This window comes from Taurulus bubalis (assembly GCF_910589615.1).
Source record: "Taurulus bubalis genome assembly, chromosome: 18".
Taxonomy (NCBI): Eukaryota; Metazoa; Chordata; class Actinopteri; order Perciformes; family Cottidae; genus Taurulus; species Taurulus bubalis.
In genome coordinates, this window is record NC_136606.1 from 5,316,217 (window position 1) to 5,340,389 (window position 24,173).

Consider the following 24,173-nt stretch of genomic DNA (forward strand, 5'->3'; position numbering starts at 1 on the left):
CTTTATTACAGTTTTTATGTCGGCAAACCCAATCAGAAGACTTTATCTTCCACTAGTTTTCACTCTGCTCCAGCGAGTCAGCTTATTTTGGCTCGTAGACCGGCACTCTTGTGCCAAGGTAAAGCCGAAACTTTGACCCACCCGTCAGCGTCACGGATTAATCCACGCCGGGTGTCCCCCTGATGCCAAATGGGATATTCTGTTTCCTTGAAGAGCGGCCAAACCTCCACTATCACATCACTCAGTTCAGAGATTACGCTTTCAAATGTAGTTAATCTTTTGTTTCCAGTGTAAAACAATGTGATTTAACTTCACCTCTCTGTTCACACATTAAATAAATGCTCAGTTATTCATGTGCATTTCATAATTTGCACTTTACGACACTCCCCTTACCCAACTGACTAAAAGTGACAACCCGCCAGCGCTGCAGGGCGGACACGGTTAGGTAACCGGCTCCTCTAAGGGGTCACTTCCCCGCGGCCTGTGCTCCCGTTGGAGGTGTCCAGTGCGAGTCCTTCAGTTTCGCCCTCCTGTCTCATGTGTCGCGGCATGTTGTCACACATGGAGGCAGCGATGCATTATTGAAGACGTCTGCAGGTTACTTAGTACTGCGCTGTACATTAAGTACGAACATGAGTGTAATTAGTACCACATGGATGCTCATGAACAGGAGGCTAATCGCTCTGCATAGACGATGACTGATAATATCTGAATGTGTGTGTGTGTGTGTGCCAGTTTTATGTTGCTCCGCAGTGATTTGTTCACAGCAATGTGGATCAAAAGGATTCATATCACCATGGTAATCCAAACTAGTTAAGATAAAATAGCAGCTGGGGAGTGAATCCGACAGGTAAATCTCCCTTGAACATAAATAAAGTGAGCACTGGCAATAAATGGAGTGGCCCTCTGCAGCGCTATGCGCTTAGGCCCTCTAACCAGCTTTCCTTTGTGTATGAATGGGCGTCTATATGGGGAAAGGCTCACGCCGCCGCAGTGACTAATTCCCGCTAATCCTGTCGTATCTTCTACCACTTAGAGATGGTTTCCAATGGCAACTCTGAAGCCGGGGGGAATTGCTAGTGAGATTAGCTCGCGTTAGCTCCTCCTCTGTGGTTTACACTCACAGTCGAGGCCGGGCCGGACCACCACTGCTGCCATGCTAACCTTTTTGCACAGAAGTGGATTAACTATTTTTCCAAAAATGTTTCAAGTCTTGTTCAATGAACAATGTAAGTTTGTTTCCATGTACTCTGCTTTTTGTCACGGCTTTAATTATCTGTGAAAAACTACGAGGGTAGCAACCGGGATCTTGATCTTGAAGGGTTAATGAACAGTGCGTTTGTGAAGGATTTAGCAGGGTTTTCCTTTGCATGATGACTTTCCTTCTCACATTTCAATGCAAAGATACAATCCTGCTTTGTTTCTCTTATTGCATTTAATAACCTTGTGTTAATATTGTGTTGTGATCTAACCATTGTGTGACAAATGTTACAAAAGTCCAACTGCACAAAGATATGTGCAATATGGGGACACTGATGGTTTATTTTGAAATTGAAACTCTGCTTAACTCGCTCAGAAAAGAACAGTACATCAAGAGGTGTTCGGATACTCTGTTTAAAAAAATAAGTAACTAATTACTATGATGCATCAGTGTTTATCTTGCATTTTGAATATTCCAGTAATAAACCGCCTGGATGTCACCATGGATGACTTTTTTTTAGCATCACACTGGTTCCCATGACATAAAGCCACGTGCCTTCTTTAACACATGTACATATTCACAAGAAAGTTATTTACTAATGTATTAAAAAACAAACAGTTAAAACCCATTTCGCTTGTGTTAACCACAGACCTTATTTCAAACATCTAACCAACAAAACATAGTAAAAGAAGCATTGACTACAAGCCAAGGAAACAGGAAGTGCAAAAATGCTTTGGACTCATTTCTGCAGAACTCTATCCTAAATAATCATGTATCTGCACCCAGCACCTAGTCATGTGTTAAATGCTTTAGCCTGCCTAGAAATGCTATATACTATATTTCTATAAAGGAAGTAGCACTTTAGTAGCACTTAAATGGCACTTACTTATAGCACTTTGTAGTTTGGGTTTTTGAAGAAATTGTACTTTCTTGATTCTTGTTGTTCTGAGTTTGTACTCATGGTTGAATGCACTTATTGTAAGTCACTTTGGATAAAAGCGTCAGCTAAATGAAATGTAATGTAATGTAATATGCCCAGATGGTGAGTCCTTTCAGATAAAAACAGGGTGTAAAGTTGGTTAATAGAAGACACTCTGTGGGGATGTATCACACTTTGAAGTGCATGGAGTATTGCATTTAGAATCTAAAGAAAGGTAATAAGTGTATTTTTATGAAACAAAATCCCAACAAAAATCCCAGTTTCAGGTGTGGCAACCATTGGTTGGCAGTCTTCCTTTGTGGAATTGTATTTGGGCTTTAAGTCTCCTGCAGCTGAGCTTTTATGCATCAATAAGCACACCAGCCTGCACACTGCAGGTTCCCCGCCAGCTGCCACTTCCTCCGTCAAACCGTGACCCATGTGCCTTTTCTTTCGTAGGAGATCTCTCCTGAAGATGTTTCCACAATCAGGGAAATCGATTGTCTTCGACAACTTTCCAGATCCCACTGACGCCTGGGACATCATCGAGACCATCGGGAAAGGGACCTACGGGAAAGTCTACAAGGTGCTCAACAAACTGGATGGAAGCAAAGCGGCCGTAAAGATCCTGGATCCCATCCATGTAAGTTGACTTCCTTCTCTGGAGCGTGATCGTATTTCAGTTTAAATGACTGAAGTGTTTTCACGTGGTGATATTTTGGAGGCTGTCCTCCCTGCAGGCTATGCACGCGTTGTAGTCGGTGCTTGTTAAAGCAGCTGTGAGCTTGTGGTGTGTTTATGCCTTTGGTGAAGGAACAGGGCCGACAAGTTACTGCCTTGTGACCCTTTATCTGTCACATTTATAGCATCTGTATATTTAAAGATGGAGACACCAACACAGATTGGGTCTGGCCCACAATTGTTTCTCTTGCAGTTTGTTACCTTTATGGTTTGCTTTCAGTTGCTAAGTCATTGTTATTCCCCTCATACCTTCAATTTAATAATTCTTTGTCTCTATATATATCTATAGATCCTTCCGTACGTCTATATCTAATATATTACAATATACTATCTCAGGATCTGCAGAGAAGGTCTTCAAATTCAGAGCAAAACGTCCCACCTGGACGAAGTTGATTGAAATGATTTGGGGGTCAAAGGTCACCGTGAACTCACAAAACCCATTGGTTTGGCCATAGCTCAAGAATTCACACATGATGACAGATTTGCCAAAATGTCTAAGAGGATAAAATGACGACATTTTGGATAAACATGGACGTAAACTGCAACCTGACCGGTTGGTGGAGACACACAAGCGTGAAGCTGACTGCAGTCAACAAGAGATAACTAAGTCTCCCAAGAGTTTGTGTTATATTACATTTTAGGCTTTTTCTATCAAGTGTATTCCAATCAGTATTGCATCAAAATGACTGGAGAAACGTGCAAGTAGTTAACAACAAAAGGGCTCGACCTGAGGCCCATCCTCCCAGAAAGGACACACCCCTTTTTAAATGGTGGAATTGAATCAGATTAATTGATCATCATCAGTTGGATTTATCATGGATACTTATTATTATCCCTGATAATTCTGGACTCTTTTTGCGTGCACAGGTTTTTGTTTTAGCATTGAACCAAAACACATTTGGCACCGATGCAAAAGTGTGAGGAACATTTTGCCTAAAGCGAGAACATTTTGACACGGAGCAGAGACATCATCCTGTAAAAGCAGAGTTTATTTACTACAGTGACAAGATATACCACTTACGGGACATTACGAGGCAAGAGGCACAGCCATCAAGAAAGGTCACTATTTTCAGATAAAAGATCAATAATTGAGGCTTCCATACTCTATATTATTACCATGCTTCTCTTCTTGACTGAAGACTGAATTGGCTCATTGCTCTCATGTTCTGGTGTCGTTGTAACTCCTCCGTTTATTTTGAAGGTACAGTGGACTTTATGGCTTATTTAGCAGCTCTAATGAGCAGCCATGTCCCATTAGATTCAGCCTTCATGCTTATACAATCTCATTATTGTGAATTTGTTACTTTCTCATTATTGAAGAATGATTATCCACAGACCACTAGCCTGTGAGCACCATCATTACCATCGTTTTAATCACCGGGGAAACAATATTTCTTTTGCACAAAATCATTTATTTTGGACTTTTCTGTCCCACTTTTTCTTTTTCTTGTTAAATACTGGAGCCTTTTATCAGGTAAATCGTTTGAAAAGGGAAAATTGCTTTGGTTGAACGCCAGGCTTTGTTTTAAGGAGGTTGTAATATAATATGTAGTACTACTGCATATACTGCCACTGCAGTGACCCTACTTGACCCTTACAAATAAGTTAATTCCTGGAAATCTCTACATATAAGTGTATAATAATGTTTCCTCATCATCCAGAGGCACAGACATGAAACACAGAATAATTTGTGTCTGTCGTGAACATAGTTTTGTGTATGTTTAAAATGAAATATGCATCAGAAAGGTTTCTTATAGGCCTTAATCAGACAGTATGGCTGCGAAATTCAGTAAAAAAAAGTATTCCATAATTACCATTATTCGGAGGATTTGCCCTTTTCACCCACATTAAATTCCAGAGTCAGTGATGGAGACTTCATTAAATGTCCTAAAGAGCAGCAACAGAGCGCTAACGACATTATTAATTTCCTTGGCTAGAGTTAGAGGAGAAGATCTGTACCTCTGTTATAAGTGTTAAATATTAAGCTGGATCCAAGAGACACTTAGCTTAGCATTAAGACTATAACCAGGGGAAAAAAAGGCAATAAAATGCTTTTATTTTTGTAATGATATAAGTGTGTTATCAATCTTCTCATCAAAAATGTTTCTTTATTCTACAAAGCTGGTGTCACCATCAGATGTCTGGATATCTTCTGGCATGAAACATCACAAAAAGGAAACACGGTTGTAAGCGTGCAAAGTCTTAACAGATCTCCTTGTCCTTGTTTCCCAGGATATCGATGAGGAGATCGAAGCGGAGTACAACATCCTCAAAGCCCTGTCGGACCACACCAATGTGGTGAAATTCTACGGGATGTACTACAAGAAGGATGTGAAGTGTGGAGACCAGTTGTGGCTAGTGCTGGAGGTAGGACCACTAAAAGCCACTATATCGTCGCCACGGCTCATATATTAGACGAACAGCATTCACTGTATACTGTGGCTTAATGGGTCAGACAATGAGCGTATAAGAGCAGATTAAAGGTCTGGCCGTACATCACACAGCGTGTCTCGTCAGGTATGTGCAGCGGCCACCAGGTACGGCCAGGGATTACGCAACAGGTTTAGCCGGCGTGGGCAGTCTGGGAGTTTACTTATAGGCCACCTGGGGGATTTGGTCACAGGCCGACAACAGTGGCAGTGTTGGGGGGGGTGGAGGTTAGCTCGAGTGACAAGGGCACCCTGCTGAGAGCAGGGATTTCTGTTTACAGGGACTGTCGCAGTGTATTAGTTGATAACACACTGCAGTAGTAGAGGCACAAATGTGTCCGGTTGCTGATTTCTGTGGTTCTGCAGGCTGTAACCGAAAGGATGCAATACTCTTGCACCTACTGTACAGGAAAGGCTCTCTATGTACAGGAAAGGCTCTCTATGGCTCCTCCATGAAAGTTGCTGAATTGGATTTTTTTTTCTGTTTTTAGAGGCCATGAAGACGTTTTCTGCTTCTGTAATCAATTTAATCATAAAGACATTGGTTGTATAAGTATGAATAGAGCTGGTCGAGGTGCATGCCCACCAAGGGAATGCACCCGGTGAGGGTCAGCGACCGGGTGCAGAAAGCACTGATCCCACTTGTTGGAGTGTAAAACTGTAAAAATATTTTTGGTTTATTATGAAGCTGTGTCGGGACAGATTTGACCATGTTATTATGATCTAAATCTAACATGATCTAACCAATGGATTTTTAGATTGCCAGATATTCTCTCTCTAAAAAAAGAAGGAATAAAGAGCGGATTCTTCGTATTGAACAGTCAAATAAAAAAATGGAGATTCGGTTGCAGCCCATAGTTTGTCACAGTTCAAGGGGACCTTGCTGCTGCTTTCTTTACATCTGAAGAAAAAGCTTCTAAGACCCGAGACTCTCCATCTCTCATATTTCATTGCCTGCTGTACCTTTTTCAAATGTCGACTTCCTGACCAACATGTAATGGAGGTCAACCTCAGAGGAGGAAACGTGTTCGCGGTGGGGGGATGTGGGGCCCTCTGACCGTGTGCTGTGTGTTGCTGCTTTGATCCAGACCACTACAGACCTGGAGAGGTCCAGTAAACATGGGCAACGTCTGACATTTTTAGTCACCCTTCCGTCGTGACTCCACGGTCCAGACTGAAATATCTCAGCAACCAATAGTCTGTCAGCTACAGACAGTCATGGTCCCCAGACCAGGATGAACCCCAAAGGCTTTGGTGATCCGCGACACTTAATTTAGTGTTAATTAGTGTTAATTTAGTGCATCTTGCGATTCCAGCATTCCCTGTAATAAGATGCTATTCATTTTGAAGCTATTCCGACTGCACCTTAAAACATACATCTCCACCAACTGTGTCCCTCTTTGTTCGGTTCCTTCTTCCATTATCAGGTACAGCGGTGCTGGAACAGAGTGTCCATATTTCTGTAATCCAAGCTCAGTGGGCTTTGCATCAGCAGCAGCGCTGTTACGCCAACCCAGTGGATAGTTTTCACCTCTCCAGCTTGTGTTTCTTTCCCTTTTCATCGCGTCCTTTCTCCTGACCTTTTGCAGTGGTCACATCTACTCGTACTTTTCTCACATATCAAGTATACAATCTAAGACGCAGAATCATTATCACAGGAACACAAAGACCTGTATGTGCTGCACATAGTTGTTATTTTGCGCGGTAGTGATAGTTAGTGAGTATTTTGTTGTGTGGATCGGTCAGGACTCATTTCTTTTGAGTAAAAATACAAATCTGGTGTCAGGAAGTAAACAGAGTAGCAAAGCTGAGAGAACTCGACTGTTTCCTCTGTGGTTTGCTCCATTTAAAAAAAAAAAAATCCCTTGCAGAAATCTGCAGCCAGCAGTCCAAATCTGGTGGCTAATCCTGAGGCTGAAAATCACTGCCTGACAGTTTAGCAAGTGGCTGTGTGTGTGTGTGTGTGCTCTCTGAAGTAGATGCACATGGGGTTTTTAGCAGTGAAGAGACAGGAAAGCAGGCGGCGAGGCGGTCATTCACCATGGTTACTGTCCTCTCCCTTATAAACTGTAATTTCCCATCCTTTAGCTCTGCTGAGAGGAGCTGCACTGCACCGACAGCAGGCCGCTCATTATGAACAGAATACACACAAATTGCATCCTTTACTTTGTTAGCCTCTTATTGGGGTCTGAGAGCTTTTGGCTCTGCCTCTGTAGTGCAGCTCCTTTATGATGGCGGATGCGGGGCAGAGACGAGCCGGCTTTCATGTGCGACGGCCTCTTCCTGCTCCCAGAGAGCGCAGACGTACTTCAAAGATAGCCACGATGGAGCGACGTTTATTCTCTAATTGGAAATAAAAAACAGATTTGGATGTGCATTTAATTTGGGAGCTCCAGTGTTTGACCCAGAGACCTCGCTAAATGAAGGCCACTGATTAGTGCAACCTTTAAAAGCTCATCTTAAAGATGTATCCCAGCTTTCATGATGCAAAAATACAATAATGATGAATTGAAATGGCATTGCTCTGCGCCGATATTGCATTTTGAGTTCTGGTGACTGACAGAATTGAGATGCTAGTTCTTGTACTACTGCTTCGTTGTTACTACCATTTGTAAATAATACTACTAGTAGAAGCAGTAATTAGGTGTTAACTTTTATACGGATAAGCTGATGTTTACATTTGGCCAAAAGCTGCGGATCTCTGATGTGAAACCATGCTTGTCTGATATTTTTAATGACTTTGCAGAACATATATCTCGTCTTTTTCAATATGTTATCACACCACCAGCATCATCACCATTTTTAACAAATACTTTACTAAAATGTATTGCTGTCATTTTGGAGCTGATATGAAAAATCCTCAAAAAGCTATGCTAAAAGTAATTGAAAATCCTCAAAAAATTATGCTAAAGAAAAATCGAAAGAAAAAATCTAAAAAAGCTATGCTAAAAACAGCTATGCTAAAACAATCCTAAAAAAAGCAAACTATGAGTTATGGAGACGAACTATGATGTTAACAGAGAGTTATTTACAGGAAAAACTGTCTGCAAATATATTTAACAAAAAAGAAAAAGTAATGGGCTCAGCCACTGGGAAATGGAAGAAGTAACTGGGCATGAAGGGCTTTTATCAGGACCACAACTGCATTGACATCTTTAAGAGTTCCAGTTTCTCTGCAGAGATGGAAGCTCGTGTTAAACTGTCTCTGAGGCACCACATTAAACACGCCGCTACGGTAGAGCGGCTGAAGAGAATCGTTGCCGAATAACAAGCCATACGACAGCACACTCAGAGTGTGTCTAATGGCTCCTACAGAATAATTTAAAGGCAAATAGGAGCATTGTGATTTGGGAACTGGTCAGGACTTGGGATGAATGAAAGCTTGTATACAGATTTACCTTTCAGCTGGGAGATAAATCTAAATGTTTGTGATACAAATAAATAAAAACACAAGATATATTTGGAGTTTGCAAGTAAAGTCCTGTTTCAGGAATATAACACTGGACAAAGGGCCTGAGTATCTCTGAGGAAGAAGTGTAAGAAAGCCGTGCAAAGTATGCAAAGCTGGTAGAGTCAAACCAAAATACAACCATTAGCATTTCCATTTTTTTCCACTTAAATCTCCGTCTACACCAGAGGCATTGTTTGTTCGTCCTCTCTCATTGTACCACATAGCTTTTTTTTGCGTCGACCACCTTCTAAAAGTCCAAAATAAACCCGCGCTGCTTTCCTTTACCCTCATTAGTCTCCGTCCCCGACTCGTCCGGCCCTCGCACCGCAACCTCGACCTCCATTAATTGACAATGAGGTTTACAATGTTATTCGCCGTTTGTACTTTTCATTAAACGGCTGCCAGAAAGTAGACACAGCTCAGCTATTGTGCTGGTGTAAACGAGAACCCCGCAGTAACACTAGCAGTGCTTTTCCCTGGAGGAGATCCAGCGTGTAACTCACACAGAGAGGACGCATGATTATTGAGGGCCGCAGACACGATGCAACCGCATACGTCCAGTAATCAGGCAGCAGATAAGACCCCCAATTTATATTTATATTGGCAAGGAAACACACATCAAAGATAGTTGACTGAAAAGTCAGCACCTGTGTGCTTTACCTGTGGTTTCTCCTCACTGAGTCAGAGGGGCAGCCCCGTCTGTTTCATCTTTACATTTGTTTCATCCGCGTCTTTTACACGTCTTTTGATCGTCTACTTTGATTTACATGACTAAGCGAGCACCTGACCTCATTTGTAATGGAGAATATCCCACTCGGTATTCAATGTATTCAGTTCTTTCTTTCTAAATACGATAGGTATTGTGGAAAAACTCGGGAAACATCCAAGAAGAAGATGGAAGACATGGATCAGACCTTTTTATTTAGATTTTCAGCCAATCTGTGGTGGAAAATTCTAATTTTGGCAGGCCTAATAATAATTATTAGCAATATTAGAGTTAGTCTAATTGTTGCAAACAGTGATTTTGCATCCTATATTTGGGATAGTACCTTATAGTGTGTGAATGGCATCCATTGGAATTGCTGTTGAGTCTCCATATTTGACATTCAAGGATATTCAAGATCAATTTGTCTTAAGCTATTAACTCTTCAGCTGTTTTGTTCATCCTCATCGACTTAATAATCACCATCATAGTTTAACGGTGTGACGAATGATAGGAATTACGCTTTTGTTTAGTCTGTGTGATGCTTGTGGAGAAACAACCCTCACACTAATTGTGTTTAAACATCTGCACCCAAAGCTTAGGAAATCCTCTTTAACCCGATCAAGATTTAAATCAGACCAGCTCGGAAGTTTCATATGTCATTTTCCCTCTGCAGAAGTGTGAGTCTTCACCACATCTGAAATAATTAATGTTCGTGTTGAGCATCACTTTCGAGGCACGTGGCTAAGGTGAGAGCGCTAACGTTTAGCTCGGTTAAATCCAGGGCAGCGGGCCTCTCATTAATATGGATTCGTCTGTCTGCCCAGTGTAATTTAATGATGACAGGTGATATGGCAGCGGTGATGTGGACTGACGTCAGGGCGCGGCTCGTTGTCGGGCTGTCTGCCGAGCCTTGGCGGTATTCTCTGCTCAGCTGCACGTTTGATAGCAGAGAGAGAGAGAGGATTAAGCTCCCCATGTGGCAGCTGAGATGCAGCCGTCCATCCCGCAACAGTCCTCTGGGCTCCTGATGGATGGGTAGATCGAGAGGCAGATAGAAAACACACACCATGTTGAAAACTTATGCCATCGCTTCGTCAAGGTCAAAGACTTGCTTCCCTCTCAGCATCTAGTGCTGGGTGTGGTGGTTCTGAATATATCATATATGAGGCCCAGGTGCTCATATATGGCTCCTGGGCCTGCGGGTTTCTGTTTGAAGTGTCTGTAAGATGTTCTTCTTTAAAGTCACAGAATGACCACAAAGAGACGCTAAGCTAATACGAAGACTCACAAAATGGCTGCAAGGAGAAACAAAAGTACTACAAAGAGAACCAAACAAGCAACAAAGAGATGCAAAACAATCACAAAGAGATGCAAAACAACTACTGAGAGATACAGAACAACCTCAAAGAGACACAGAAACTACAACAAATAGGAACAAAATGACCACAGAGACGTAACATGTTCACAAAGAGATGCAACGTAATGAGAAAGAGACACAACACTATTACAGAGATGATACAAATGACTAGAAAGGGACATAAAATGACCGCAAAGAGACTCAAAACAACTACAAAAAGAAAAACAATGGCAACTGTTTCCTATCACTGTAAATTAAATGTTATTTTTGTTATGTTTACACAATTGAATTGGATGTCATATTCAACGTTTCACTATTTTCTGAGAGCTTATTGACTAAACAGTTATACATCAATCAATTGAGTGTGGAAAAAAAAACAATGCAATAATTAGTAAGGATAATGATATGTATTTGCAGCTCTAAAACCCACAAAATGTAGTGTTCTGTTCTTTAAAAAGGGTTCACTGTACGTTGTGAGTAGTACAGTTGAAGAAGCTTCCTGTGGAGCTCAATTAGCTGCAGCAGCAACAAAACACTTTGTGCACAACATGCAGGTGGAAGTATGAAATAACTCAATGGGTCCCTATCTGGAGATTTGGGCAAACAGCCACAAACATGTTTGTATTATGACGCAATATTGTACCAGTCAGCACGTTTCTGTTCCCTCAGGATTGCAGAAGATCAGGTTCATAGAGCTGTAATAGTAATATATCTTCTTTTTTTGTCTATTCCCATTATGCAATGTTTTTTGACAAAATGTACTGCCCTGTTTCCTTCAATCATTTTAGGTAAATAAACATTGCACCATAAGCCCCCATGCTGCGCTGTCATTCTCAATGTGAATAGAAACATCCTATAGTAGTCTCAATGCGGTGGTGTATAAGTTATTTATTATGAATCGTTTCTGACACGTGATGCTTCGTGTGATCGCTGCGGGGGACTGAACTGATTCTCATCCTAAATAACCACACGCCGCTGCATGTCTATTGCCTAATTAAGCTTTCAGCTTACAAGTGCAGGAAAATTAGTGTAATCATACAAGAACAAGTGTTTAATACATAAAAAAGATGTAGACGGCGGCTTTGCGAAGCCTTTTTTTGGTCAAAACAAAAGGAAAAAGAGGCGTTTGTGTGTTTAATGTATATATTTTATGTGTTTACAAATCTATGATTTCCCTTCGGGAGCTGTGATTGACATCTCTAGAGCGTCGTGTTTTCTGCGTACCTCTGGCCTCTTACCTCCGGCATCTCAAAGAAAGGCCCAAATTAAGGGTTATTGTTGTCGCCAAGGCAACCTAGTGGGTAATTTTCAGTAATTTTCCAAGAGGGACCGCTATTGACGGTGGAGTCCACATCTAGACGCAGGAAACCAGGAGAAAACAAAATCAAACGTTTTTCTTTGTCTTTTTTTCTTTGTGTTCATGCTGCTTCCAGTGTGAAAGGCTGTCCTATAAATGGTGTCGTTTATACTATAAATGTTGCTCATTGTCTGGAAACATAAGAGGGTGTCCTCCATTTGAAGATGATTTGTGCATGTTTAATATTTACCCTGCTTCGTCATCAGAGCGTAGATTAAACCCTGCACACAAAATGTACATTCTCCTCGTGGACACGATTTTATTCTTATTTTTTGCCGCCTCTCGCTAAGCTGCCGCAGGAAGATAAGCCGCTACAGATTGACAGAACTACTTCCAGCATCTCTTTCCTCACTGTGAAATCTCACGATCGAGACGTTTTCATCCTCCGTGTGGAATCTCAGATGTCCCAGATTTCAGCGCGTTGTATATAAGTGCTGACTCATGTTGAGTTTATGCTCATTCTTCTCCGTTTCTTTTTTGTGTTTTTTATTCTTCTGTTGCAGCTCTGTTGTGGCGGCTCTGTGACAGATCTGGCTAAAGGCATGCTGAAGAGGGGAGACCGAATGGATGAAGCCATTATTGCCTACATTTTGCACGAGGCCCTCATGGTACGTCTGGCCTTTTGAACGAGACAATGACGCGCTGCAGAGCTCCACAGAACAACCTCCCACTGAACACATCGCTCCAATGAAAAGAGCTTAAATGGGATCATTTTGCAGGCAGGTGCTTGTCAGAAAAAGCTGTTAACCTCTTTTTTTTTTCTCCACAGGGCCTCCAGCACCTGCACATCCACAAGACCATCCACCGTGACGTCAAAGGCAACAACATCCTGTTGACGACACATGGAGGCGTCAAACTCGTGGATTTTGGTACTCTCTCTCTCTCTCTCTCTCTATCTCTCTCTCTCTCTCTACTATCCTCCTCTAATCAGTGAGAATCGTGTTGTGGCTCTATTTAACAGAAGAGGGTCAAATCCATTACCTTCAGCCGCTTGCCAAATAAATTGTTCCCCTAATTAGTTTCCTTGAGAGGTTGGGATGCGTTTACACAACCCGACGAGGTGGCATACGATTATGTTTTTCCATTACGACCCATCTCTTACATTCCCAGGGAGACAGCGGCGGCCATTGTTGCTGTTCGCTCTTTGTTTGCGCTGATTTGTTTTTTGGGGTTTTTCTTAACCAAATGAGGCGCTCCGCGCCGCCCGGCCGTAGTTCCTGGATTGAAGGCTCACGATAGGCAAAGTGATTCTGACTATTTCCAGGGGATGACTCACCCCTGCTGGAAAAACCTGCTGCCTGTTTTCATTACAAGTAAAATCCCCACTCAACATGTGTGTAGGTTTGCATTCAGTCTGCTAATTGTGGGCTTCTCTTAAAAGCCTTTTTCTAACCATGAAGCACATAGTGCACAGCTCTTATGTAAGGAGGAGGAGGAGAGGGATTAATGGAATCACTTAATATGTGAATGTGAAGAAGCTCATACGGAGCCTTCAAAGCAGCTTCTTCCTCCTCACGAGGCTGCCAGAGATTCTCAACGCCGGTTTATTGCGCCAGTTTTTCGGAATTGAAGCCTTGAGGTCTTTCAGAATTAAAAAAGTTCGAGATGCAGTTCTACCTGTGCTTTCCAAAACGTCCCAGATGTTTTGTGATGTCTACATCTGGTGATGTGTACGACTGCGTATTAGAGCCAATGCAGATGCAAAAAGAAAAGAAATTATTAAAGTTAAAGATTAAAGTTGTAGATTTAGAAAACTCTGATATTTTTGGCGATGAAAGTAACACAATCTGTTAAATAAAACTGAAACTCAGACAAAAGAAATTGTGTTTTTTCAACAGATCCATGGACAGCCACGTCGCTTGAGCTTTCAAAAGTGTCCTTGAGACGGACACTGAACTGCTTTACAAGTCCCTCTTGACAGGAGTGGCAATCTGATGGTCTTTTCTAGGGTTAGATAATCTAGGAAAATGAAGATATTGTCCCAGATATGTATTTAGTACTGAAACAAAAAACATCAAATGTACACAATTTTAGAATTTCATAGAACTATTGTCTTGTAACTTAAAGTTAAATACATTTTATGAGCTCATTCAGTATATTGCTTTCCAGATAAAGTAAGACTCTCTAAGATAGGAAGATATTTATGACATACACACATTGCCAAGTTTCACCATGTTGCTTCGAGAGAAGCTCCTGGAAACCAGATAGGAAGTAATCACATTAAAGATTGTTGCATTATCACCAATAAATCATTGCTGCCTTCATTTCTACCACCTAAGAGTCATTGCTGTATAGCGGATATAACCAGGTTTCTGCCTCCATGTTCGCATATTCATCAGCTCTTATCTTTCTGCTGACTATTCAAAACAGATGCATGCTGGGATGGAGAGTAACATCAGCAACATTCTCTCCATTCAGAGAACAGTGGGGCTTATAATGAAATATGAAATATGGAGTGAATGCTTAACTGTGGACAAAGCACCAATAAAGACACATGAGATCATGAGATGGAGGAATAAACGTAGCAATATGACGCCAAAAGCAGCATCATGTCACTCTGATATGATACGAGGAAGTTGAACCTGAAAAAAAAGGTGTCTCGATTCATGTTACATACGTTCATGATCCCCAGAGGATCCTACTGATGTGGAAAATCTCCTAAATCGTCCTCCAGCACAATGAGGTTGACATCTTGTTGTTGTTTAGACAAATGTATTGGACGGATTTCCATGAAATTTGGTACAAATATCGATGGTGGCCAGAGGATGAGCCACAAGGATTTTGGTGATCCCTTGACTTTTGATCCAGCTACACCATGAAGTTCACGTTTGTAGTTTTGAGTGAAATATCTCGAAGACTATGAGACATTTTGGTACGGACGTTCATGTTCACTACAGGATGAGGTTGTCATTGAGAGCATGTGGATGTTAGCATTTAGCTCAAAGTAAGAAATTGGAACATCAGGCATGCATTTTCATGGAAAGATCTGAATTTTGTCAGCTTTCCGTGACACCTGGTAAATGTCATGTCATCCATCTGAGACGGAGGTTGCGGGGAACTGAGCAGATAAGACGTGGACTTCCTGTCCAGTTATCTCCCAATTAAGTCCATGCAGACTGGAGAATTTGGAAGTAGAGGCACAAAAATGACTTAACATCTTTTGATACAGCTCGCTTGCGAGCCTCAACGTCGCTGACAGTTGATATTCCCATCAGATATCGGCCGTGACGCCGTCAGAAATGGAGGGAAAAATAAAGCGGGAGTTTTTATTCTTTTTTAAATAGCCCGGCGTGTACAGAAACTTGCAGAGTGACGGAAAAAAAGGCGACTCGCTCCCGCCTCGGTGCTGCACGACGGCACTGCGTCACGCTGCGATTAATGGATTTTGGTGCGGAGGGGGTGCGCGCTACGCTAAGCAGCTGAGGAGATAAAGCCCCCGCAGTGACTCATCACAGGCAGAGAAACAAAATAGCAAAGACATAGACCCACCTCACCCCCACCAAATAAAAACTGAAAGAATGAGAGGCGCCGTTCGTTCATGGGTCTCTCATGAATATTCTAATTGACGGCGTTATCTCTGTGATGATTATTAAGTGTGGCCCACCAGGCTCCACTCCGGGCTAATGTAGTGGAAAGAGAGGGGCTGTGAGAGCTTTAATGGGGGTCTCTTTGTGTGTCTGTATCCTCACACGCTTCTATACCTTATGTGTGTCGTAGCCGACGTCTGTGTCGGACTACGGGTTTGTTCTCACTAATGCGGGTTGAAGTGCTTCTGTGTAGTGGTTTTGGTGGTTTGGTGACAGCCTGTGTTTTTACAGCCTCATGCACATACAGTATGTGTATCCCGTGCTGCACATGTTTCTAATATCCCTTTAGATGTTCACGTCTATGAACCGTCACTGGTGCATGTTCAGAAATTAGCCCTTTATGTCCTTCACAGTGCGTTCTGCAGAATATCATTTTTGCAGAAACTGCGGCTCAGATTAGCGCAGAACAATACACGACATGCTCTCCGAGGCAAAGTCATTGTTCTGCGGCGGCATGTCGTGCATCAGTAGATCACCTTTTGTTTGTTGGAAGCCGCTGTTGCCTGGAGGCTCTGCTTTTGTCCCGGTTGCTGCTTCAGCGGAGCGAGCCCTGGGATACGTTATCGCGTGGCTTAACGTTGATTTGTCCGGACTGGACTGAACACACGATTGTGGGTCACTACGTTCCTTGTCAGGCTTTGTACCGCACAATAACACACACATAAGGAGACGCAGGCTCTCTGCTGTCTCATTCATGCTGAATTTACCTCTGACTTGATTGTTGCAACATGACTTTGTCCTATATATATATTTATATATATATGCAAAATATATGTATGAATGATAAAGCTAACATAAGCCAGGTTCATACAATGTATTTCTGAGAGACGGGGAAATGTCTCGTGCTGTTCACAGCTGAATTGTATTCAAATGTTGTTCTTGAAATGCCCGGTCAAGATAACCTGCAGTCACATAAGAATTTGAAATTCAAAGCAATCTATCATCTGAAGGGGTTTGATGTCTCTCTGTCCATGTGTGTGTTTTGTTTTTCCTCCCTGTCACTATAGAGACAGCTCTATCAGTGGGATACGAGGGAGCTCTGGGATCCATTCAGAAACACCCCGCTGTTCGCTGTTTCCTTCTTCACAGATCATCACTTTTACCAGCCAGTCTTTAAAAAAAAAAAACGTCGTCCCAGAAGCAACTGAGATGGTGCAAATTGTCCCTGAGTGCACGGCTAAAGTGTGTATTCTCTTCCCCGCAGGCGTTTCGGCCCAGCTGACAAATACCCGCCTGAGGAGGAACACCTCTGTGGGAACTCCCTTCTGGATGGCTCCGGAGGTACAGTAAAAAACAGCCTATAAACGCACCCGCCGCCTCGTCTCTTTCCACTACATTAGCCTGGAGCAGATCCCAGTGGGCCCACGGTTAATAATCATCAGAGAGATAACACTGTCAAACACAATGTGCATGAAAAGACAAATGGAATGGACGGCCTCCATCCTTGGCTTCCTGTCTAATAACAGCTCTGTGCACTGGCAGTTCAAGAAATGATCCCCTCACATCCCCTGTGTGTCCTTTTACTTTTTATGGGAGCTAACTTCCTCCAGCGTTGTGTCAGGGGTGATATAAAGGGGTCTCTCAGCTTGACGTTCTTGATTCATCTGACTGGAGGGTTTCTTTTTGTCAAAGTTTGTCCTTTTGGGAGTGTTTTTCTTACAAAAGAGGGAAGTGTCTGTGTGTTGCCTCTTATCTTCTGGTTTACAAATAGTCGAGCACTGAGGCTCATTTTTAAAAGGAATGACATAGCTGAGGATTCTGATGCACAGACTATCATTGTGTATTGCCAGTGCAGGAAGTAGTCTGCCCCTTTATATATAGCAAGTGGGACAGAAAGAGTTCAAAGGTCATGGTGTAGTGCGTGTAGTGCAACTTAATGTTTATGCTGAGGACCGAAGCTGCCTCGCAATTAAAGGGGAACTCAACCCAATTCTTTACACAGTCAAGTTCACAGTTCTTGAAAAGAACGACTGAATATGTGAAAATATGTGGTACATTGCAAGGCAAGTTTATTTGTATAGCACATTTCAACAACAAGGTGATTCAAAGTGCTCCACATAAAACTATTAAACGCATCAAAACATAACGCAGAAGAAAACAAGATTTAAAAACAATTAAGAACATTCATTAAAACATTAAAAAAAACTGTCAAAAAGCAACCAAAAAAAAGAAGAAAGTTGAGTGCAGTTTAAGAAATAAAATGCAATAGAAATAAAATGCAGTAGTGAGATGCAGAAATTGATTAATATCCTTGTAGGCACCGGGTTTTGACGAAGAAGGATGCTTAGAATACAAAAAATACAATGTCTCTTTTAGCCATGAACATAACTGTCCCTTAATTTCCTATTAACTGCCTCACCATAACCTTGCTGTATGAAGCATTAGCGGCCTCTTGTTAAAGTTGTTCTCCTCTGGTTGTGTTTCCTCCACCTTGTGCCCTGATTTGTCCGTCACAGGCGAACCTCGCCGCTTTACTCGCCAAATCAAAATGGACACTTTTACATGAGGTTTTGCATGCCGTGCAAATTCTGCATTAGAATATACATGACGTGTGCGGTCCGGATTTTAATCTCATTTGTGTAAGATGTTTGTCGGGTTGACTCTCGAGACGAGAACGTCTTTGGTCCAAAAGGTTTGTTGATGCCAGGAGAGAGATTTGTAAACAAGGATCGATTACAGAAAATGGTTATTATTGCAGAGAAAACGTTTTTTAATGACCGAGTTGTGGGGTAAGTTGTGTCACATCTGGACAATGTTATACATTTTAGACGAGCTATATTTTTATTGACTTTATAGACTGATGATTTAGGTGTCATAAGTATATATTTGACTTTTTGGGGGATATTTTGGTCATTTAATGTCATTCAAAATCGTCAATATTAGGGCTGATTTACCATAGTTTTTTCTTATGTTTGGTATGACTTTCCTTGTGTTTTCCAAGATAAAGTATGTGTGTGTGTGTGTGTGTGTGTGTGTGTGTGTGTGTGTGTGTGTGTGTGTGTGTGTGTGTGTGTGTGTGCGTACACTTGTGTTTCAGGATGTCTTATTATGAGTGATCTGGTAATGATTAGTATGTTTACATAAGTACATACCTATTGGGGATTTGGAATACAAATGATATTGCTTTCAGACAATTGACATTAATGGTGAACATGTGTGTGTGCGTGTGTGTGTGTGTGTGTGTGTGTGTGTGTGTGTGTGTGTGTGTTGTGTGTGTGTGTGTGTACACATACCTCCCACTCAAAGATGATTCCTATTGTTGATTGCGTACCATGTTGCCCTCAGGACATTGATGATCGACTGTGAGAGTGTGTGTGCTTTTTTGTGTGTGTGCTTTTGTGTGTGTGTGTGTGTGTGTTGCCCGAGGCAGATGATGATGAGATTGCAGCTTTGGCTGTGCTCTGTTACACTTATTGGGGTTCTTTGATGTTTTGATATAGATTTTGTTCTCTTAATGGCGTGCATCCACGGTCTTACAAAATACAAATAAATCACTAACAATACGTGAATATTGACTCCCTAGTAAGGAAGTGGGCCCAAACTGTACAACCTTTATCCAGAAACATACTGTCTTTTGTTGTTTTGGGGTAGAGAGAGAGAGATTTTACTTTACTTTACTTTACTTTAGAGTAATACTGTAAATTTGTGACAAAATGTTGGTTCTTTTCCGTCTCCGTCTGCAGGTAATAGCGTGTGAGCAGCAGCTGGACTCGACCTACGATGCTCGTTGTGATGTCTGGTCCCTCGGCATCACCGGCATAGAGCTGGGCGATGGAGACCCCCCCCTCTCCGAACTGCACCCCATGAGAGCACTTTTCAAAATACCCAGGTGAGCCTTCGTCACACCTACGCAGCTCTCCATCGTCATCATCAGGGGGCTGTGACTTTGACCCTGCCTCTGTCCATTTAGGCAAATAAGTTTGATTCACAAATACATGACTTCACTTATGTTTTACTGAATGACCTGATGGCCAAAGATCAATGACTGAGTCTTTGTATCCTGTTGAGTTTTTCTCACTCGGATGTCATCACCTCTCTTTCTCCTGCCTTTTTCCATCTGTCCCTCTCACCAAACCACTAATCACTTTTTTTTTTATCAAAAACATAAACATATATGTTGGTGCCTAGTACCAAAAAGCAACTAAACAATAAAATAGTGATGCAATAAATATGTAACCGTCGTTAATGGTGCAGCTTGTGAAGGTGGAACCAATTTCAGCTTCTCTATACTGCCGGGTAGCTGGATCTCTATCACACAATGCATTCATTGATTTATATCTTGTGTTGAAAAATATGAATCTGCAAAAGTAATACAAGTTGCACAAGACATGTAACAATAATTGCCTCCAAAATGTATTGGAGTAGAAGTTTAAAGTAGCAAAAGACGCCTCCTGCTCCCCAAAGCAGGGATTTTCTTCTCTATTCAGACTGACACCAGACAAAGTGCAGTATTTTTATGTCAAATGGCTTTTACACAAACCGCTATTCCCATTCATCCTGCGTGTGGAGGCTGAGAGCACAGCCACACTTTCCCTAATCTGTGCGTTTTTTAAATGGGCTGAAGGTGAAAAGTAATTGTTTATCGTCTCCGGATTCCAGAGCTGCATAAGCACTTACAGGCGCTGTGCTCCTACCGGCGCAGCACTTTGTCCATCACATGCCCTGAAACGGTGTGCTCCCACACACACACACACACACACACACACACACACACACACAGCTCCTGTGACATAGCTGTCCTGTGTGTTTGCTCTGGGGGTCGTGCTCCACAGGAGACGTCACACAGCTTCCTCTGAATCTATGTGACTGCTGCAGCCAGAGCTTCAGGCTGTCTGTTCACACTCCTCACTTCCCTCCTCTCTCTGCTCGGGGTTCACTCGTCAAGCAGTCGGGGGAAAGCGGCGACGCTGAGGGCATTGATTCAAACACACCCCGTCTCATTTAATTTAGGGTAAACTCTACCAAGTAGAGACAGAGCATCGTCAAGGACAAGCCTCATGTTCTATGTTTTCTACAATGTCTGAATGCATCCCTTAGTGCTGCTCTTTACAGTGTAGCTTTACAAAAAAATCATATTCTCTTCACACAATATACACTGGTAGTGTTCCTGCAGCAACATGCAGTGTTACAGTGTTTGTTTTAACTGTAGAAGTAGGGACCAGTAGTGGATGCAGCTTGGCAGGTAAATCACAATTGTCACTTTTTAGTCATCTACAAAATGACATGTAATGTTTCAAAATAACATTTATGTCCACTGCATTTGGACAGATACCATGTCCTATGTATACACAGTACTGTATGTTCACATACAACATATATATATATGTATATATATATCTATATATATATATATATATATATATATATATATATATATATATATATATACATATAGATATATATATATATATATATATATATATATATATATATATCTATATGTATATATAAGTCACAAAGAGTCACTAAGAGAAAGATTTTACAAGTGAAAAAAGTCAAAATAAACAAAGACTCTGGGATTGGGATGAAAGTGTGTGTGCAGAAGTCAAATCCCTGCTCAAGGTGTCAAACTGGAGCAGGTTAAAGATTAAATAGTGGCCTTCTTATTATGCACACGTGTAAAAGTTTAAACTTTTATCCTTCATTATGTGCAAACGAGAAGATTTGAATTTGCCTCACATACTCTACAGAGGGAATGTATGAAGGGGCAAATACAATAATTAACTTCAGTAAGAGCTGTATAAACATGATTCAAGTAGTACAATACATCCTGATATTTGTATCCAGGAAATTAAAAACTCTCAATAGTTATAATTTCTCTTAAACACCCAGTTTTTTTTACTCGTCAGAAAAACCCTTATAGTCACAGAATTAGCAGAACAGACTCTGAATGCATTTGCCGTCTATATTGGGTGTGTTGGGTGCTAAACAGGAGATGCATTTCCTCTCATTAGACCGATTTATTGCTGTCAGAGCCAACGTGAACGAGGCCCCCGGTACATTAGCAGGCAACATTGACTTCCCCAGTGGTTGCCAGGAACCCTCTTGTAAAAAAAAAAGGTACTTGGAACGTGGAATTACAGCAATTAGCTCCGTTGTTTGGCCGGCAGTGAGGCCTGACCCCTTGTTTGAGAGCTTCACAGGAGAAACCTAAAGCTTTTAACATCTGGCTATGTATTTGATAGCAGGTGTTACTGACTGTTGCTGTGTCAATACCACCCAGCTGCATAGGTGGAGCGCCGTTTGTTAGCGCCTCATGCCTCAGCAGAAACGCCTCTGGACGTCCTCCGATGATGAATAGTTAAGATTTCCCTCCATCGCTCCACTCTGAGCCTCGGCCCTTTTGTTCTCCGGCCCGCCTGCGTGAATCCCATCTCATCTTATCTATTCCATTTATCTTTTCCATTCCCTCCTTTAACAGAAATCCTCCGCCTACTCTCCACCAGCCGGAGCTCTGGTCCGACGACTTTAATGACTTCATCGGCAAGTGAGTGTGGATGCCATTGTGTTTGTTACGCCTGTGTGAATAATACATATTTACACTGAGGTTACAGAGCCAGGCGCACTTTGAAAATGAATCCAAGAAATTCATTGTCCTCCTCCTCCTCCTCCACGTTTTCTTCTTCCTGCCCTCAGATGTCTGATTAAGGACTTTGAGCTGAGACCAAATGTGCTCGACCTGCTGCAGCACGTGTTCATCAAACAGAAAGTCGGCAGAGAGAAAATACTACGGAAACAACTGATCGAACTCATTGATCTCAACCAGCAAATAGGAGTCATTGATAAAACAAGGTACTATCTTAACTGTAGTTGTGTGTATGTTTCCTTCCCCCCCAATCTCACATTTCTACATGCATTTGTGACATATTCAAAGTCTCACATCTCCCATTTGTTTAGCAGTATGAGCAGAATACTCACACGCCATGAAGTGTTGTGATAGATTTAGTAATAAAACCCAAGAAAAACGTAGTCTGCGAGCCTTCCTGTCAGTGGGGTTGACATGGTAGGACGCAGCTTAGCTTTTGCAGACAGTATAATCCAAATTATCCTCCTTGCTGGATGCTTTACAAGCCCTGTCACTCCAGCATAGACAACAGCTCAGTCCTGCTGCAGCGTCACTCCTCCAGGTGCAGGCTGCACAGTGCACAGGAGTCAAAACGCAGAAGGTGTGTTTTAACCCGTACGGTCGTGAAATGTTAATCCTATTTCTGTCATTCAAGCCATCATGGAAAGACAGACAGAAGCACAGACAGTACTGACAGGTAACACATGCCTATATGATATACATGCCACAGTAGGAGTAGATGGTAGGTTTTGTCTTTGTGTTGAGTCACAGCTTGTTGTAGTTGTGGTCCCACATGTATTTGCAGTCAACTACATGGGCTGGTTTTAGATTGGTCACATGCTGCCAACCGGCCATCCTCAACATCGTTGTCTTGTGAATCTTGTTGTCACTTTTTTTGCTTTTTGCATCGTCATTTGATGCCGTTGTGTAACTGAGGTTGGGATATCTGCTGTAGTCAGTTACAGTGGAGCGTTACCACCAAACGACGGCTGGAAATCAGATGTTATCAAACTTATTCTGACAATGGGACAGAATAGAAACTGCAGTTTAAAATAAAATGCTACTCAGCAAACAAAGCGAAACACATAATTCCAGCTTTCTTTTAGCTCAAATTTATAATGATGTGGCACAGTAAACATTTACATATTTAGTGGTAAAGTTTTTATTTGGACCTTTTATTTGGATGTCCAACCAGTGTTGTAGTCAATGGAAGCAATACATTCCTCATTGCATGCTCTATTGACCGAGAAAGCTCAGTTTAGCAGCTTTGACGTTGATGGAGTTGGATGCAAAAACTGCAAAAATGGCCGACGGGGACCCTGGTTGTTGGAAGCGTGTGCGCAATGCATCCTGGTACACGTAGGCACAGCAGCGTTCTCGGTCAATATACTGAGGAATGTATTGGTTCAATTTACTTCATTTACCATCAGCACTGGTTGGACATCTACATAAAAAAAAGTGTCAAATCTTTCCTTTAAATGTTTAAAATGATGGAGACCTGCTAGAGTTCCTCTACTATATGGAGGTTGTAAGGGAAAATACTTTAATGAATGGTCTGGTCTGTTGTTGTTTTGCAGATGATACTTGTGGCTCTTCCTAAATGGGACACAGGAGGCAGATTTAACATTTTATAAGACGTAGTTTAAGTTCATGTCAGTCGGCTTCTGGCCTCCTACACCTGGTGAAACCACCGGTTGGAGTCTGGCAGGAGAAGTGGAAATTCCACATTATTAGTATTATTATTATATTCACATTTAGGTTGTTATCTAGTTGAAGTTTTGCTTGTATTTACATTGTTTTAAGTGAAAAGATGTGCCACCCCTGGCAGCACCATGCACTGCAACAGTGTGTGCTCTTATT

The 24,173-nt window shown here is 41.9% G+C and overlaps 1 protein-coding gene across 1 annotated transcript; it reads left to right on the top strand.

The window, feature by feature from the left end:
- Positions 1 to 2,595: 2,595 nt before the first annotated feature.
- On the top strand, positions 2,596 to 19,581 carry LOC306750895 (myosin-IIIa-like; the record flags this gene model as incomplete). Its single annotated transcript, XM_079234374.1, has 6 exons — positions 2,596 to 2,763; positions 5,094 to 5,228; positions 12,665 to 12,769; positions 12,931 to 13,030; positions 16,953 to 17,029; positions 19,432 to 19,581. 6 exons carry the CDS (start codon positions 2,596 to 2,598, stop codon positions 19,579 to 19,581), a joined length of 735 nt encoding a protein of 244 aa, XP_079090500.1.
- Between the last annotated feature and the right edge of the window lie 4,592 nt (positions 19,582 to 24,173).